The 15375-nt window shown below is 46.8% G+C and overlaps 1 protein-coding gene across 10 annotated transcripts in view; it reads left to right on the top strand.

Moving 5' to 3' along the window:
* CACNA1C (calcium voltage-gated channel subunit alpha1 C) overlaps positions 1 to 15375 on the top strand; it is a 559109-nt gene that overhangs the window by 522493 nt on the left and 21241 nt on the right. For all 10 annotated transcript variants that reach the window (XM_040972179.1, XM_040972175.1, XM_040972178.1 and 7 more), the window contains 6 exons: positions 1244 to 1372; positions 3100 to 3165; positions 4282 to 4373; positions 13011 to 13176; positions 13698 to 13825; positions 15093 to 15189. In XM_040972179.1, coding sequence (XP_040828113.1) covers positions 1244 to 1372; positions 3100 to 3165; positions 4282 to 4373; positions 13011 to 13176; positions 13698 to 13825; positions 15093 to 15189 — 678 coding nt within the window. The remainder of the gene's footprint in view (positions 1 to 1243; positions 1373 to 3099; positions 3166 to 4281; positions 4374 to 13010; positions 13177 to 13697; positions 13826 to 15092; positions 15190 to 15375) is intronic.

The raw sequence follows: 15375 nt of genomic DNA, 5'->3' as shown, positions 1-15375 counted from the left end.
GGAATTGGGGACAGGGCCATGTCACCCTGGGGAACCTGCCTCCCTCACGGGGTCCCTTCCCTGACTAGGAGAAAGAGGAGCAAGTGAACAACCAAGGTGTGGCTCGAGAGGAAAGAATGGCTCTGGAGATCATGACAACCAGAGTGTGAGCAAAGGTGAACGGAGAAGCAGGAGGGCCAAAATGGTTGCAACAATGACCCAGAGACACTGCCTCCCTCGAGGGAGACACAGGATAGGAACAGGCACAGGCACCTCAAAGGGTCCATTCTCTCCTGGTAGGCACCAGTAGGGCTGGGCAAGCTGCACTAGCTCCAGGGGTAGGAAATGGAGGGGAACCAGTGGCTCAGCCTGCCAGGGTGGACAAGGTTGGGTGGGGGTGAGAGGTGGGGCTGGGGTGGGATCAGTACATGGTACACTCAGGTCTGGAGGCAGAGGTTGGCAGTGCTCAAGCCCCTAGGCTGCTTCACTGAGGATGAGTTTTTGGCCATGATCCCTTGGGTAACCCATGCCTCATGGTTCTCCTTTCTGCCAACTTTAGCCCCAGTGCCACCTTGCCTGTCTATCAGGACTCCCTGGCAGGAGATGGTATGCCCTAGGTGGGACCCACACCAGGGGGCTGCCTCCTTGCTGCTGCTTCTCCCTTGCTGCCACCCTGCAGGGTCATGTGCGGCCTTCAGAGAGGGGGTGGAAGGAAAGAAGCCTATTCAAAAGGCAAGGCTTGCAGCCCAGGCCTCAGTCCAGCTCTAGCCTCTCTCCCCTCACCTCCTAGCTAGGCGGGGCCGACTTGAGTGGGCAGCTGATTCCTGCCAAGGTGGTCTCCATCATTGCTAGAAGATGGGGCACTACCTGCCCAACCTGTGAGTTGGGTCTGGTCCTGTACCGTAATGTTGGACTTGCCAGGCTGGACCGCTTCCTCCTGCAGGGCAGCTGGCTGTAGGCCTCAGAGACTTCAAGCGTCTGGGAGGTCCCTATGGAATCTGCCAGTGCTCCTTCCAGGGCATCAGAACTACGGATGAAAGGGAAGACGGCTAGGCAGGGCCATGAGCACAGGGGCCTGGGCACAGCCTGGCTCTGTGGAGACCATGCACTTGGGCTGTGTACCCTGCCAGGTGGCCCTCTAGCCTCCAGGGATGCAGATGGGAGTCTTGTGCAGCTGAGCCCACCCTGCTTTGCCTGCCCCACCCCGAGGGCCCCTTCCTCCCCCTCGCCGTGTTAACTGCACCCTGTTGCCCATGGATTCCAGAGCGCAGAGGAGAATTCCCGTATCTCCATCACCTTCTTCCGCCTCTTCCGGGTCATGCGCCTGGTCAAGCTGCTGAGCCGCGGGGAGGGCATCCGGACATTGTTGTGGACCTTCATCAAATCCTTCCAGGTAGCCACACCCTCTGCCCACACCCAGCCTGCCCGCCTACCTGGGGCAGCCAGCTCTGTTCCACACTGCAGGCCTGACTCGTAGCTATGGGACAGTGCTACTTGGCGACTTCTTGGCTTTCCTTGTTAATGAGATGAGAAGCACAGATCAGCTCCAGGCTCCTAGAGCACCTAGATCCCCTCCCTGTGCCTTCCTAGGGTACTGTCTGTCTCTGCAGTAATTGGCTGGATAGAGTGGCTTGTGGTATGGAACTGATATGAGAAACATGAGCCCAGGGGTTACCGGATAGCCCCCCTGGTCCCTTCACACCCAGCATTTTCAGAATCTGGCTGTTCTGTAAGCATTTCTTCTGCACACACTTGTATCTGTGGTTACCTGGGTCCTCAGGACCCACCAGGGAGGGAGGGCCCTGCACAGGACATAAGAACACTTAGCTGTGCAGTAAATCCCTTTGCTTGCTCCTCAATTTCCACCTGTGAAGGCAGAATAGTGATTGCTCCTGGCCAGCGTCGGGGTCAGCTTGCAAGTCTGAAATTAAAGACAAGCAAAGCTCTAATTCCTAGAAGCTGAGTGTGCGAACCTCTCAATATGGCGCCTTCCCTCCCTGGCCTGGAGCCGTAGCAGGGCTACTGCCCACCCAGGACGTGACACTCACCAACACTGTCTTCTGTCCTGGCCAGCTCAGGTTGGGTGGCTGTGGATTCAGCAGGTGCCTGCAATGGGGCCTCTCCCCAAAGCACACCACGCCCAGTGAAGCCTCTGATCCAGGCCATATACCACAAACCCACAGCCCTTCTGGCTGTGTCCAGGCTGAGCCTCCCCCTCCCAAAATCAGCCTGCTCAGCCCCAGGATTCTGTCTTCAGCGTGCCCTTCCCGCCCCTCCACCCTCTCCCCTACCCCAGTATTTCCCTGGGCTGGAAAGAAGACATAGGTGGAGTCATGGACCAAAGGAGGAAACTTGATTATGGAGAAGAAATGACACTGTGACCAAGAAAGCATTGCTTGGGCACACAGTACCCCCTAGTGGCTCTGGGCACTGGCTAAGCAGAGAACCTGCACAATGGACTTTCTCACACCAAGGGTACCCCATGCCGCCACACCTTTCCCCTAAAGTGGTGAAGCCTCTGGGAGATAAATGTATCTGAGCCACTGGGCTGATACTATGCTGAGTGCAATCCACATTGGTGCGAGACATTGCAACTATGCACTGTATGAGCTTGGAAGTGTTTAAGTGCTAACTCCCGAGAGGTAATTATTACTATGCCCATTCCTCAGAGGAGGAGATGGAGCCCAAGGGATGCCTGAGCTCCTGGTGCTAGCAGGTGGCAGAGCTCCATCTTTGTTCTGTCTTCCTGCCACAATAGTAACACTGGCTCACTGCAGCTCTCAGAGCAAAAGCAAGCTGCCCTCTGTGTCATCACCAGGAGCAGCCCCACCGCGTTCTCCTTGCTCACCTGTCCTTAGAGACACAGGAGCTCTCCCCACACAAGTTACTCTACACGCCTTCTTTTCCTGTCCCAGATCACTGTTGCTGCTCAGGGGGGTGGTTAAAACCCAAGCCAAAATGTGAGGTCACCGCCCATTGCCAAGGCCTCCTCCTAGTCCCCAGGACTTCTGTGCCATACTGGCTGCAGAGATGGGGGTGCAGTGCTTCTCCGGGGGGGTGGGGGAGGACCTGGCCTGTGTCCCCCAAGGCCTTACAGCAATGCCATGCACTTCCTTGCAGGCCCTGCCCTACGTGGCCCTGCTGATCGTGATGCTCTTCTTCATCTACGCTGTGATCGGGATGCAGGTAGGCAGGGCCACCCAGCAGGGCCCCCACGCCTCTCACCTGCTCTTCCAGTATCCAACCACACCTCCCTCTCTGTCCCATCTGAGGGTGGAACACCCCATCCACCACCAGTTGGTCACCTCCTCCAGGTAGCGGGGCAAGTGATCAAGTGTAGGGCAGGCAACACAGATCCTCCTTCCCTTGGCCCCAGGATTAAGGCTGCTCTTGCTGGAGGAAAATGCTTCCTGAGACCCAGGCCCTTCTCAGGAAATAGCCTGAATAGTGAGCCTGCCCAGATACCCTGCTCTAGCCAGGTTTGGTGACCTTGAAGATGACTGTCTAGCCATGCTATCGTGGCCAAGCCAGTGGCTAGGCGGACAGAGCCAGGCCCAGCCCACGGAGCATTCACAGTTCACTGGGCCCGTTCTTGCTCATTCCCACGGTACCTTCTCCTGCCTCACACCTGGAGCTCCCAGCCCCTCTCCAGGACTCTGGCTGTGTCTCCAAGGTGAACACACCAGAACTTCCCCCTGGCTGCCCTCCACAGCAGCCCTGAGCTACCCTTGGTGACTCCCTCTGTGTGTTCAGTGCAGAAGGCCTCCCAGGGACTCAGGTGCCAGCATCTGTTGAGAATCAAGGGTGGTCATTTCTAAAAGGAGTGTAGCTTTAGCAAGACCAGGGAGGAAAGAGGCCTAGAATTTGGAGGAAAAGTTAAGCACTCCAAAGCCAGGAGCCCAAGCTGGAGGAACACTTGGACACATCGAGTTGGTTTGGCAGTTGGGAAAAGGCTACGAGCTCTGGGTGCTGCCCGGAAGCAGGGACCCTGCCGCAGCAGCCACAGCTCACAGCCCTAGATTCCCCCTCCCACCCAGCTGCCTTGGGCTGCGGGGAACTTTTCTAAGGGCTCAGGACACCTTTCCCCTGCCCCTCATCAGGGTGAGGAGCTGGGGTCAGAGGCCAATTGGGTGGCAGGTGCCTACCAGGTTGCTCTGTAGGACTGTTCCCCTTGGACTTCACCTGTACTGACCCGTCCGCCCCCCTCCCCGACCAATCCCCAGCTGAGACCATGGAACAGTGGTCAAATAGGAGGACCCTCTGTCCATGGGTCACCAACTTCCTATTCGTCCTCCCCGATAGGTGTTTGGCAAAATTGCCCTGAATGATACCACAGAAATCAACCGGAACAACAACTTCCAGACCTTCCCTCAAGCTGTGCTGCTCCTCTTCAGGTAGGTCTCTAAGGCACAGGTGCAAGATACAGCCTGGGTCGAAAATCCCGCATCCTGTATTACCTTAAGTTGCTCTTGGTCCCTCACATTCCTGCTGTCACCAGGGAATCACCAGCCAAAGCCTGAACTGGTGATCTAAAACACAGGTTTGAAATGGGAACAGGCTCCAGACCTTCCTCGCACTGCCCTGTGGTCCTCAGCAAGGTGTCTTATTTCTCTACCATCAGTTATCCTGCAGAGTAAACACAAAGGTAGATCTGTTTTTCCAGCATCTGCCAGTTGTGTATCCATGTGCATTGAGTTGTATCTCCTGGTAAGCCATCCTTAAGTTCTGTCACCCAACTTGGGGCTCACTGCTGCTCCTGGGGGAGTCTGTGCTCATTGCCTCCACCCCATACACATACCCATCTGCCTTTCCCTGCTTCTCACAGCCCAGAACTCAGGGATCCTTCCTAGTCTGCGGTACAGAGATGAAAACCATGTTTTCTCCCTTGTCCAGAGTATTTCTTCAATCTGTGCTGGCTCATGTGTCGGGCTACACAGGATGGCACTAGGATTAGCAGCGAACCATTTTCTGTTCCCAGGGTCCCTTTCCAGGGCCCATAGATCCCTCTGTGGATCTGTCACCCACTCAGCATGTTCTACAGAACCCTTTCCTCACGCCAAGCACAAACCTCATTATTGCAACACTTAAGCCTGTGTCACATTTCAATATGGGAACTGGACACTATACTCAGAATAAACATGAACCCTATTTCCACTTCTTTCCTGAAGTCCTTGATGATCAAAAATAACTTCTTTGAAAAATATTTATTCTTATTTTTATTGGAAAGGCAGAGTTACAGAGAGAAGGGTGGACAGAGAGAGAAAAAGATCTTCCATCTGCTGGTTCATTCCCCAGTTGGCTGCAATGACCTTGGACAATGGAGAACCAGGAGCTTCTTCTGGGTCCCCCATGTGGTTACTGGGACCCAAGTACCTGAAACATTCTCTGCTGCCTTCCCAGGTCACAAATAGGGAGGTGGATTGGAAATGGAACAGCTGGGATGCAAACCAGTACCTATATGGGCAGAGGCTTAGATGGCTATGCCATGATGCCAACCTCTGGATATAACGTTTAAAATTGATAAATGTATAATAGTGCTAGGAGAAGCAGGCTAAATATGGAAGGAGCATGCTTGGTGAGCTGGAAGTGCTGTGGGATTCCCAGCTGGAAGAAAGGAGATGCGATCCAGTCGACAAAGACCCAAGACCTGAGTCAAGCACTGTTCCAGACAAGGGGACTGCGGTAAGAGCAGCCCAGGGCCTGTCTGAGCTCAGGGCCAACAGGCACAACACACTGGGATTTGAGGAGCGCTTGCTCCTGCTCACAAGGAGGACATGGCAGCACATAACACTGCACCCTTGGCGGTTGCTGAGACATAGCAGGGCTCTCTTTTCAAGAAAAGCTGCTTGGCAACACAGCTCCGAAGCCCGAAGAGGCTTCTGGGCTGAGAAATGTATCCACGAAGACCTAGGCCGGGTTCTCAGTCACAAACAATCACCATCACAAAGTACCTGGGTAAAACAGACAGTGTGAAAAAGAGGTACCACACTCGACAAACAGATGGTCAAGAACCCGGGAAGAATACTAAGTAGAGGCCCCTGATATGAAAAGAAGTGAAGCTCATGTCTTTAATGAGATGACAGCAGGCAACACATCTGGCCAGTTTAGAAGCAGAGGCAGTAGCAACTGCTATTAAAAAGGACATAAGCGAGAGAAAACCCAGGAAAGAAAAACACAGATTTTGATGATCCTTAAGTGAAGAATGGGAGCAGCCAAAATGTGAACTCGGACGCTGAGAGATCGACCAGCTGAAAGAAAAGAGAGTCTCTGCCATTGTGCATGCCCGCCATGATGGGCATATGACTGAATGAAGAACTATAGTCATGATAGAGGGGACCTCAGTGAGAGGGAAGGGAATTGGGGAGGGGATAAGGGAAATCCCAGGGTCAATGGAAATGTATCATAAAATCATAATAAAAGGAGTTTAAAAAAAGAACAGAGAAAGAAAATGTAAAATCAAAATTAAAACAGGTTAGAGCCAGAAAAATCTCTTTTTAAAATTTTTTTAAAGATTTATTTTATTTTTATTGGAAAGGCAGATATACAGAGAGGAGAGAAAGAGAGGAAAATCTTCCGTCTAATGATTCACTCCCCAAGCGGCCGCAATGGCTGGAGCTGAGCCAATCCGAAGCCAGGAGCCTCTTTGGGCCTCCCGCGCGGGTGCAGGGTCCCAAAGCTTTAGGCCATCCTCGACTGCTTTCCCAGGCCACAGGCAGGGAGCTGGATGGGAAGCCGGGCTGCCGGGATTAGAACTGGCGCCCATACGGGATCCCAGGCGTTCAAGGCGAGGACCTTAATCACTACAGCATCGAGCTGGTTGCCAGAAAAATCTCTTTGTAATAGAAATTCCTAACCTAGTTAACAAAAGAAACAAAGAATACAAAATAAAGGAATGATAAAATAAACTTTCCAATAAATATATAAAGTTGCAGATTGCGATGACCTGCGAAATGCAGCGCACATTAACTCAAAAACTCTTACAAGGACACAGTATGGTGACTTTTTGATGACAGGAATAGACAGTTTGCTACAAGCTTCCAAAGAGGAAGCAATCAGAAACATAGAAGAATGAGTGCCTTTGAGACCAGCATGAATCTGATGGCAAATCAGATGAGGCTCCCATGGGAAATTGCAGTCTCTGATGAATACAGATACAGAAATCCTCAACCAACAAGAATTGAAGAAACAAAATTGATGCAAGGTACACAAGGATGCTTCACCACACACACACACACAAACAACAAAGGTGATGTGGCACATTAATTAAAAAACTATGTGAGTGTCTCATAGACACATTTCATTTGATGAAATGCAGCATTCGTTCATAAAAAAGACACTTGGCAAATGAGGCAGAGAATGAGTGGATCTCAGACAATACAGGCCACATCTTGTAAACCCCAGCAGGGATCAGATTCAGGGAGGAGTGGACCGCTCGTCCACCAAGATCAGAAACTGGACAATCATGGCCATTGTCACTGCCGCTGTGTAACACACAACTGGACATTCTCGTCAGAACAAATAAACAAGTAAAAATAAATGAATTAATAAAAGGCATCCGAACAGGAAAGGAAGGAGTGAGTTATCTCTGTAAAGGTTTTCTATATAGGAAACCACAAAGACTTGACTGGAAAAAAATTAGGTAGAACTGATAAAGGATACAAAATACACATGAAAAAATTCCTATAGAACCTCCTAAGATCCCCCCAAGTAGCTAAAGCAATCTTGAGAAGAAATTGAAAGTAATACTACCCAGCTTCAAAATCTACTGCAAAGCTACAGGAGTGAGAATGGTGTGTGCTACAGAAAAGCAGACACAGCTAATGTTAACAAACTAGATTCCAGAGGCATAGCTGTACATCTAGCCAGTTGATGCTTCAACAAACGAAACAGGAGCATATGGCAGCAGCAGAATGTCACAGCGCTTAAAATACCCTGTGGGATGCAGACATTCAAATACCACACTGTCCAGGTTTGACTTTTGACTCTAGCTTCCTGTGTGTGAAGGGATAGCTCAAATGTTGGTTTCCCTGAAATCCTTGTGGGAGCCCTGGATGGAATTCCTGGTTCCCGCCTTTGGCCTAGCCCAGTCCTGAGCACCATAGGTATTTGGGGAATGAATCAGCAGATGGAAGCCCCTACCCCCCAACAATTAAATATATATTTTTAAGAAAAGAATATGCAATAGAGAAAAGACAGTCGATTCTACAGTAGTTGCCAAAAGAGAAAAAAAAATTGAATTGCTTTCAACAGTATAAATTAATGTCAGATTTTTCATCCACAAAAAATATGTGCTAGAAAACAATGGGATAATATGTTCAAAATGGTGAGGAAAATGTATTTTTGAACCTAGACTCCTACTTGCAATCAAATCAGCATTCAAGTAGCAAAGCAAAATATAGACATTCGCAAAACTTTAAGAACAAGAAAGGTATTTCCTCATATAACCTTTCCTCGGAGCAGTTATACAACAACACGCTTTCAAAAATGCAGAGTGAAACAGAATGTACAAGATGCATAAGTAAAGAACTTGTAAAGTTATGCTGAGCAGTTTAAACGCATCAATTTTAGTTTATGATCAGTGTAAGTAATTGTCAAGTGGGGGATCCTGTCCACTGTCGTTTTTCAAGGCGTGAACTAGCATGTAGATCTCTCTCCTCTCTCTCTCTCCTTCTTTATCTATAACTCTGCCTTTCAAGTAAATAAACCTTTAAAAAGATAAAATTACAAAAACAGAAGAAAGGATAAAGAATACATAAAAAGCATGCTGAAATAACTTAATCTAACAGATTTGTACTCAATAAATGGCAAAAAAATATTCCACACTTTTGAGCACTCAGAAATATTCACAAAATTGAGCCAGAACTTAAGTCATGACAAAAATTTGGTAAACTCTGAAAATTCTCTGACTCAATATAATAAATTTAGAAATTAACTATAACAACAATAGCCTCTACAAATCCATGTCCTTAAAATATTTAAGTCACTCTTTTAAATAAATCAAAGCTGAAACCACAAAACGCTTAGAAATGAGAGAGTAGGAGCACTCTGTCTTAAGTATATAAGATAAGCCAATAAATTCCAAAGAAACAGAACCCCAAATTCATCTAATAACTAAATGTTTTAAGAGAAATTGGCCAGTAAATATTGAAGCACAAAATAGCCCCAAAGTATAAGGGGATGCTTTTAAAATTTTAAAACAATAACCTAATCCACATGTGGAACAAAGAGTCCATCAATAAACTTTAAAGTTTATTTCCTGGGAAAGATTGATAAATAAATAAACTTTGTTCAACTCCAACTTGGACAAAAGATAACAGTGGAACTGCAGAAGTCCTTGTAGTTAGAATGTAGCTGAGAGAATCATATTTCTTTTATTTTGTGACACCCTAGAGATGAGCAGATACCAGGAACTCAGGGCAGGGGACTGTGAACACCAACTCTGAACTATACTTACTCACTTATTTGAGATGTTATGTGATCGTGAGCTTGCTGCTGACACTCTGGGCAAAGAATGGATGTCATAAAATGGGTGACAGATGAGGCTTCCCTATGTAGCATGACTGAATGCACCTGCTGCTGGGTAAGGGACACTTATTGTTACACTTGGGAAAACTGAACAAAGAACAGTTGTGTGATGAATCCTAGTTTTCTCGGTTCTGTTATTGTAAAGATAACAGCTTGAGGATATTCCTGGATTGAGTGGCCCCTTCTCACCTGGGGTCCAAAGCTAACCCTCAGAATTGTCAGGTTCCCCCCAAAATGTTGTGCAAAGCCCCCTAGACAAGAATGGTGAGAATCCCAAGACCAATGCATGCATGTCTCCATGTCTTGTTACCGCATGAATCCTGCAACCAAAGCAGCCGCATGCTCTGAGAAACAACATGTGGAGATCAAGAGGCCAAAGGATGTGCTCAACGTGTGGCACAGAGAATGGGAACCAAAGGCAAATGCCAGGGACAGACTACCAAGAGATAGAGGCTGTGTGCTATGAGAACCTTGGCCTCTAGTCGGAGTCCAGCCAGAGCTAAGATTTTCTACGAGTAGCAAATAAATAGGATCAGACCATAAGTACAAACTAATAACAACAACAACAATAATAACCCTGTGATAGGTATTTAGCCTACCAGAGACCTTTCAATCTTGGGATTCAATCTTTGGCTCCAGGTCCTGCCTCCATCTTTCCGCTAATGCAGATCCTGGTAGGCAGTAGTGTGGGTTCAAGCAGGTGTGTTCTGAGTCCTGGAGCACAGACCGAGTTCCCCACTATGTCCTTCAATCTGTCCCAGCTGTGCTCATTGCAGGCATTTGGGGAGTGAACCAGAAAATAGAGATATTCTCTCTTTCTCTCTCTGCCAGAGAGTTCAAAGAAAATTACAGAAAAGAGAGCATTATATGGATTCATTTATGCAATACATTTTAAAACCTTTTGGTGTAGGAAAATACGAACCATCAAAATCTTAAGAATAAATTTGAATTGAAGGGATGATCAAAGTTTCCATCTCCCAGAAGACCCAAGATCCAATAGGCTCCCTTGTGGAGCCTCCCATGATCAGCCCTGTGCTGCCTGAGCTCTGCAGGGAACACCTCCCTGTTCAGCAGCACAGAGGAACACCACGGAGAGAGACTAGCAAATTACACATATGAACATGAATGGCTGCCATTGATGACTCGTGCAAATCAATCGAAAAACACAACTAATATGATAATACTATACCCATGATATAAACAACATCCTACTGTTAGTTTTATCATCAAAGGATAAGAATTGGAGAGAGAAGACAAGATTACATGACAAAAATCTGATTGCATTTGCAGAATACAAAAGAGGAGCTATAGATAAATTAAAACCAGAAAGAACATTCAGTTGGCCTGTATATAAGACATCAATGCTGGCTCTTCCCCATTAGTAACACACGGACACAACCTTTAAATTAGGCCATTTTAATTGTAGCAGAATAGATACATAGAGATGAGATTTTTTTTTCTCATGAGATGTGTTTTGGGGGAACCAAAAAATTTTATTGAAGACTTCTTTGACTCATAGTGTCAGAGGAAGAGAAAGGAGAGAATTCCCATACCTACAGAACCGTATGATGGAAAATAATTTTTAAAAACTTAAAAAACAAGTTACCGATACACCTCAAAATGAAAATTAAAAATTACATTTTGGCAATGTTGAATTTGAAATTTATATTTCGATTTCTAGATTAAGACTTCAGAAGAGAAGTGTATGGCTATAGACAGAAACTTAGGAATTTGGGTGGTATTTAAGCTCTCCTCTGTTATTATATAATATTGGAGATTTCCATGACATGAGTTTGTGTAAGCTGCTCTTGCCATCCAAAGGGAGGAGTACCAGGATGGATATCTTAATTTGCTTTACTATATTAGTAATCATATATTCAAATATATTGGAAAATATTATGTTGTTCCTTAGCTGTACAAAATAAAATTGATTGTAAATGTAAAATAAAAATATTTTTTTAAAAAAGGTATAGTAAGTGGGACAGTACAAATAGTGGGACATACAAATAGTCCATGTAGTAGGTATCTCAGGTCAGCAGGTAAAGGTGTACTATTTGATGAATAGTATGAGGAAAATTTATTACACAGAAAGATGAAAGCATAATTATCACTGATGTGGAACACAGAATAAATTCTGTGAGTTATTGTGAAAAATAAAACTTCGGAACCTTTTGAAAAGCATAGAGGTTAGTATCTATGACCTAGAATAAATAAGGAGAGATTTTTTTTTAATGTATTATTTATTTTATTTGAAGGGCAGAATTGCAGACTGAAGGGAAAGTAGAGATAGAGGCAGGGAGAGAGAATTTTCCCAAATAGTTACAATGGCTGGAGCTGGGTCAGGCTGAAGCTAAGAATCCAAAACTCCATTCAGGTCTCCCCAAGGGTGGAGGAGCCCAAGCACTTGAGTCATCAACTTACATTGCCTTTCCGGGTGCGTTAGCAGGGAACTCACCAAGAGCAGAGTACTCTAGGACAGGCACTCTTAAGGAAGGCTGAGCTCAACAGCCTACACCACAATGCCTGAAGGGTTCTTTTAGATGAGATGCAAAAGAGCATTCATCAAAATACACTACAAACAGACAAGAGGCAAGCCACAGACTGGAAGATACTTGTAACGCATATTAACACCGAGAACGGGATCTGTAAGGAATACGGAAAGGATCTTACAAATCAACAACAACAAAAAACCAATAACCTGGAATCAAGCAAGCAAAAATGTGAACACGCAATTTAACTGAAAAGAAAACTCAAATTCTCAATTCATTTGAAAACATCCATGAAATAGTATTGAACACACTGAGTGGCATTTTTTAGAATTCACTACAAAATACCAAGTTGATGGTAGGAATCTAAATTGAACAAACACTTGGAGAGAAGAAAGGCCTACTACCAGTGAAGATACTTGCACTTTCAACTGGCAAAGGCACTTCTAAGCAGATACCCGAAGTGTGGATTTGCATGTTTATTTCAGTGTTATTTGTAATAGAAAAGGTGGGTGGCAGGTATTGGAGCAGAGTGGATTAACCCATCACTTGAGAGCCAGGAACTGAATTCAGGCCTCTAGTGGGTGGCAGGAACCCAGTCCTTTCACCCACAATCACTGCTTCCCAGGGTCGGCATTGGCAGGAAGCTGGAGTCACGAGGTGGAGGTCACTGTCAAGCCTTGGTTATCTGTTGTAGGATTCATCCATGTTCACCATTAGGCCAAATGCTCACCCTGAATTGTCTTAGTAGTATGTTCATAGAGTGAATATTCACACAGCAGTCAACAGGAATATACTGGAGCTACTAAAACATTGATAAAGAGTGAGTTTTAGGAAAGGAATGATGTTTATACACAGCTTCTGAACATTCAGAATAATGCTTCCTATATTTTCAGCTTTTGTGAGCAATCAGAGTGATAAACACCACACATATCCAGTAATTCCCTGTATGGAGGGTACTCCAACTGCATCTAAGATGTTGATTCCATGGGTCTTGGCTTCATCTCGCCTCTCCCCCAGGTGTGCCACGGGGGAAGCCTGGCAGGACATCATGCTGGCCTGCATGCCAGGCAAGAAGTGTGCCCCTGAGTCTGAGCCCCACAACAGTACAGAAGGGGAGACGCCCTGTGGCAGCAGCTTCGCCGTCTTCTACTTCATCAGCTTCTACATGCTTTGTGCCTTCCTGGTAAGCCAAGGAGGGATTTGGCAGCCGCGGGCGCAGCCCAGGCGCTTAGTCATAGAACCTGATTTGGGAAAAGGAAGTTACTAGGCATGCGCAACCACATCAAGATACAGAGAGGATGTCCTGGGCCAGAGGGAGTTCGCCCAGGTTCTTTCTGTCCACTCTTGACATTGTCCCAGAGGACAAAGGGGATGTGTGGAGGCCAGAAGGGAACTTACTCTCTTCTGTAATGCTGTTGAGTCCTTAGGGAAGGATGGTAGCCCACCCCAGGCAGTGTGATATAAGGGACATTTCCGGCCTACATATGGGCTTATGCCATATTATTCTCAGGGGAGCTATAGATCCATTTTAATTTTTGAAAGAGACCCAAGATCTAGGAGCTGGTGTTGAAATAGTGACATGGTTCTGGGATTTAGATATTTTTGCTATTCCACTTTGCATGAACACTGGCTGGTGAAGTGGCGTCAAGTGACCAGGGAATGGGAAAGCCCTCTTGGAGAGCCTCACTATACTGTTTTCTGCAGATCATCAACCTCTTTGTAGCCGTCATCATGGACAACTTTGACTACCTGACAAGGGACTGGTCGATCCTTGGTCCTCACCATCTGGATGAATTTAAAAGAATCTGGGCAGAGTATGATCCTGAAGCCAAGTGAGTGCTCAGAGGGCAGCCTGATCCCCCAAGCTGAGAGGGTACACCGAAAGACCAGACCTGCCAGTTCCATCAGAAACCTGAACTGCACCAGATCGTGGTGTGAAGGGTCAGGGCCCAAGCACCTTGGACTTAACCTGAAGAACTTCTGTCGCTCTCACTGGAGCAGGTGGATAGGAGCTCTGGTGGCAGGGATGTATGCTAAGTACAGATGGGCTCTAGTTTCCCATGGCTTGATTTCAGATTTTTTTTTTTTTCAGTTTATGCTGATGTGAAAATATATGCCTGTTGGGTAGGAAACATACTTCGAAGTTCAAGTGAGTGTGTTTCCTTAAGTCAGCAACAGGCAATCCCTTCTTCAGTGCGGGGCAGCAACACTGAGTGTAGCGCCCAGCAGCATCGTGCTCTCTAACTGCTGGGAGTAGTACACTGCGCACTCCCTTTGCTAAGTGATATTTTTAGGCTCAGGGTGTTGAGTGCGTTGTTGATTCACAGTATTTTCTACTAATGATGGGTTTATCAGAATGTGACACCTTCATGAGTCATGTAACATATCTGTTCTATGCTTGTCTAGGGTCTGAAAACACCCTCATACCCAATCACTTTTGATTCACACTCATGAAGCACCATGTAACTGTATAGTTAGATAATAGAAGCAGCAAGTGCCTATTGAGCTTTTAATTGCACTTTTTTTTAGGGAGATATTTTATTTTTATTGGAAATTCAGACATACAAAGAGGAAGAGAGTCGGAGAGGAAGATCTTCCATCCATTAATTCAATCCCCCAGCAGCCACAATGGCCCATGCTGAGCCAATCCAAAGCAAGGAGCCCCGAGCCACTGCAAGAGCGAGTGCAGGTGCAGGGTCCCAAGGCTTTGGGCCATCCTCTACTGCCTTCCCAGACCACAGGCAGGGAGCTGGATGGAAAGTGGGGCTGATGAGACATGAACTGGTGCCCATATGGGATCCCAGCACATGCAAGGCAAGGATTTTAGCCATTAGGCTACCGTGTTGTGTCCTAATTCCACTTCTAAAATCCCCTCCACCTTGAACATAGCACCGACACGAGGTTGTTTATGATCACCTAAGCATGTGTATTGGTTTGGGAGTTTTGCCATTCAGTTCTACATGGTGCTGGCCAATATGGCAACATCATACAGCGTTCTCCTTAGAGGTGGGTCCCTACCCCTCAGGGATGCTTGAGTCCTTCTGCTGGCAGGTCCATGGTCTTCTGATGGCTCCTCCTCTTCCCTCCTTCCCTTTGTAGGGGTCGCATCAAACACTTGGATGTGGTGACCCTCCTGCGGCGGATTCAGCCCCCACTGGGCTTCGGGAAGCTGTGCCCTCACCGTGTGGCTTGCAAAGTAAGAGACAACCTGAGTTCATGGGCAGCAGAAAGAGAAACTGTGGGATGCAACACATTTATTGGTCTTGTGACCCCTATAAAAGTATATGGAACTAAAGAAGCTAGTCTGGACTAAGTTAGGTTTGAAGGGTCCTTCTGGACTCAACAGAGGAAAAACAGAGCGATTGTCCAAGTCTAAGTGAAC

This window comes from Ochotona curzoniae, unplaced genomic scaffold, assembly GCF_017591425.1.
Source record: "Ochotona curzoniae isolate NIBS_2020 unplaced genomic scaffold, NIBS_Ocur_1.0 contig_2235, whole genome shotgun sequence".
In the NCBI taxonomy this organism is placed as follows: Eukaryota; Metazoa; Chordata; class Mammalia; order Lagomorpha; family Ochotonidae; genus Ochotona; species Ochotona curzoniae.
Note: the sequence above shows the minus strand (reverse complement) of the source record. Positions and strands in the feature narration are given on the sequence as shown.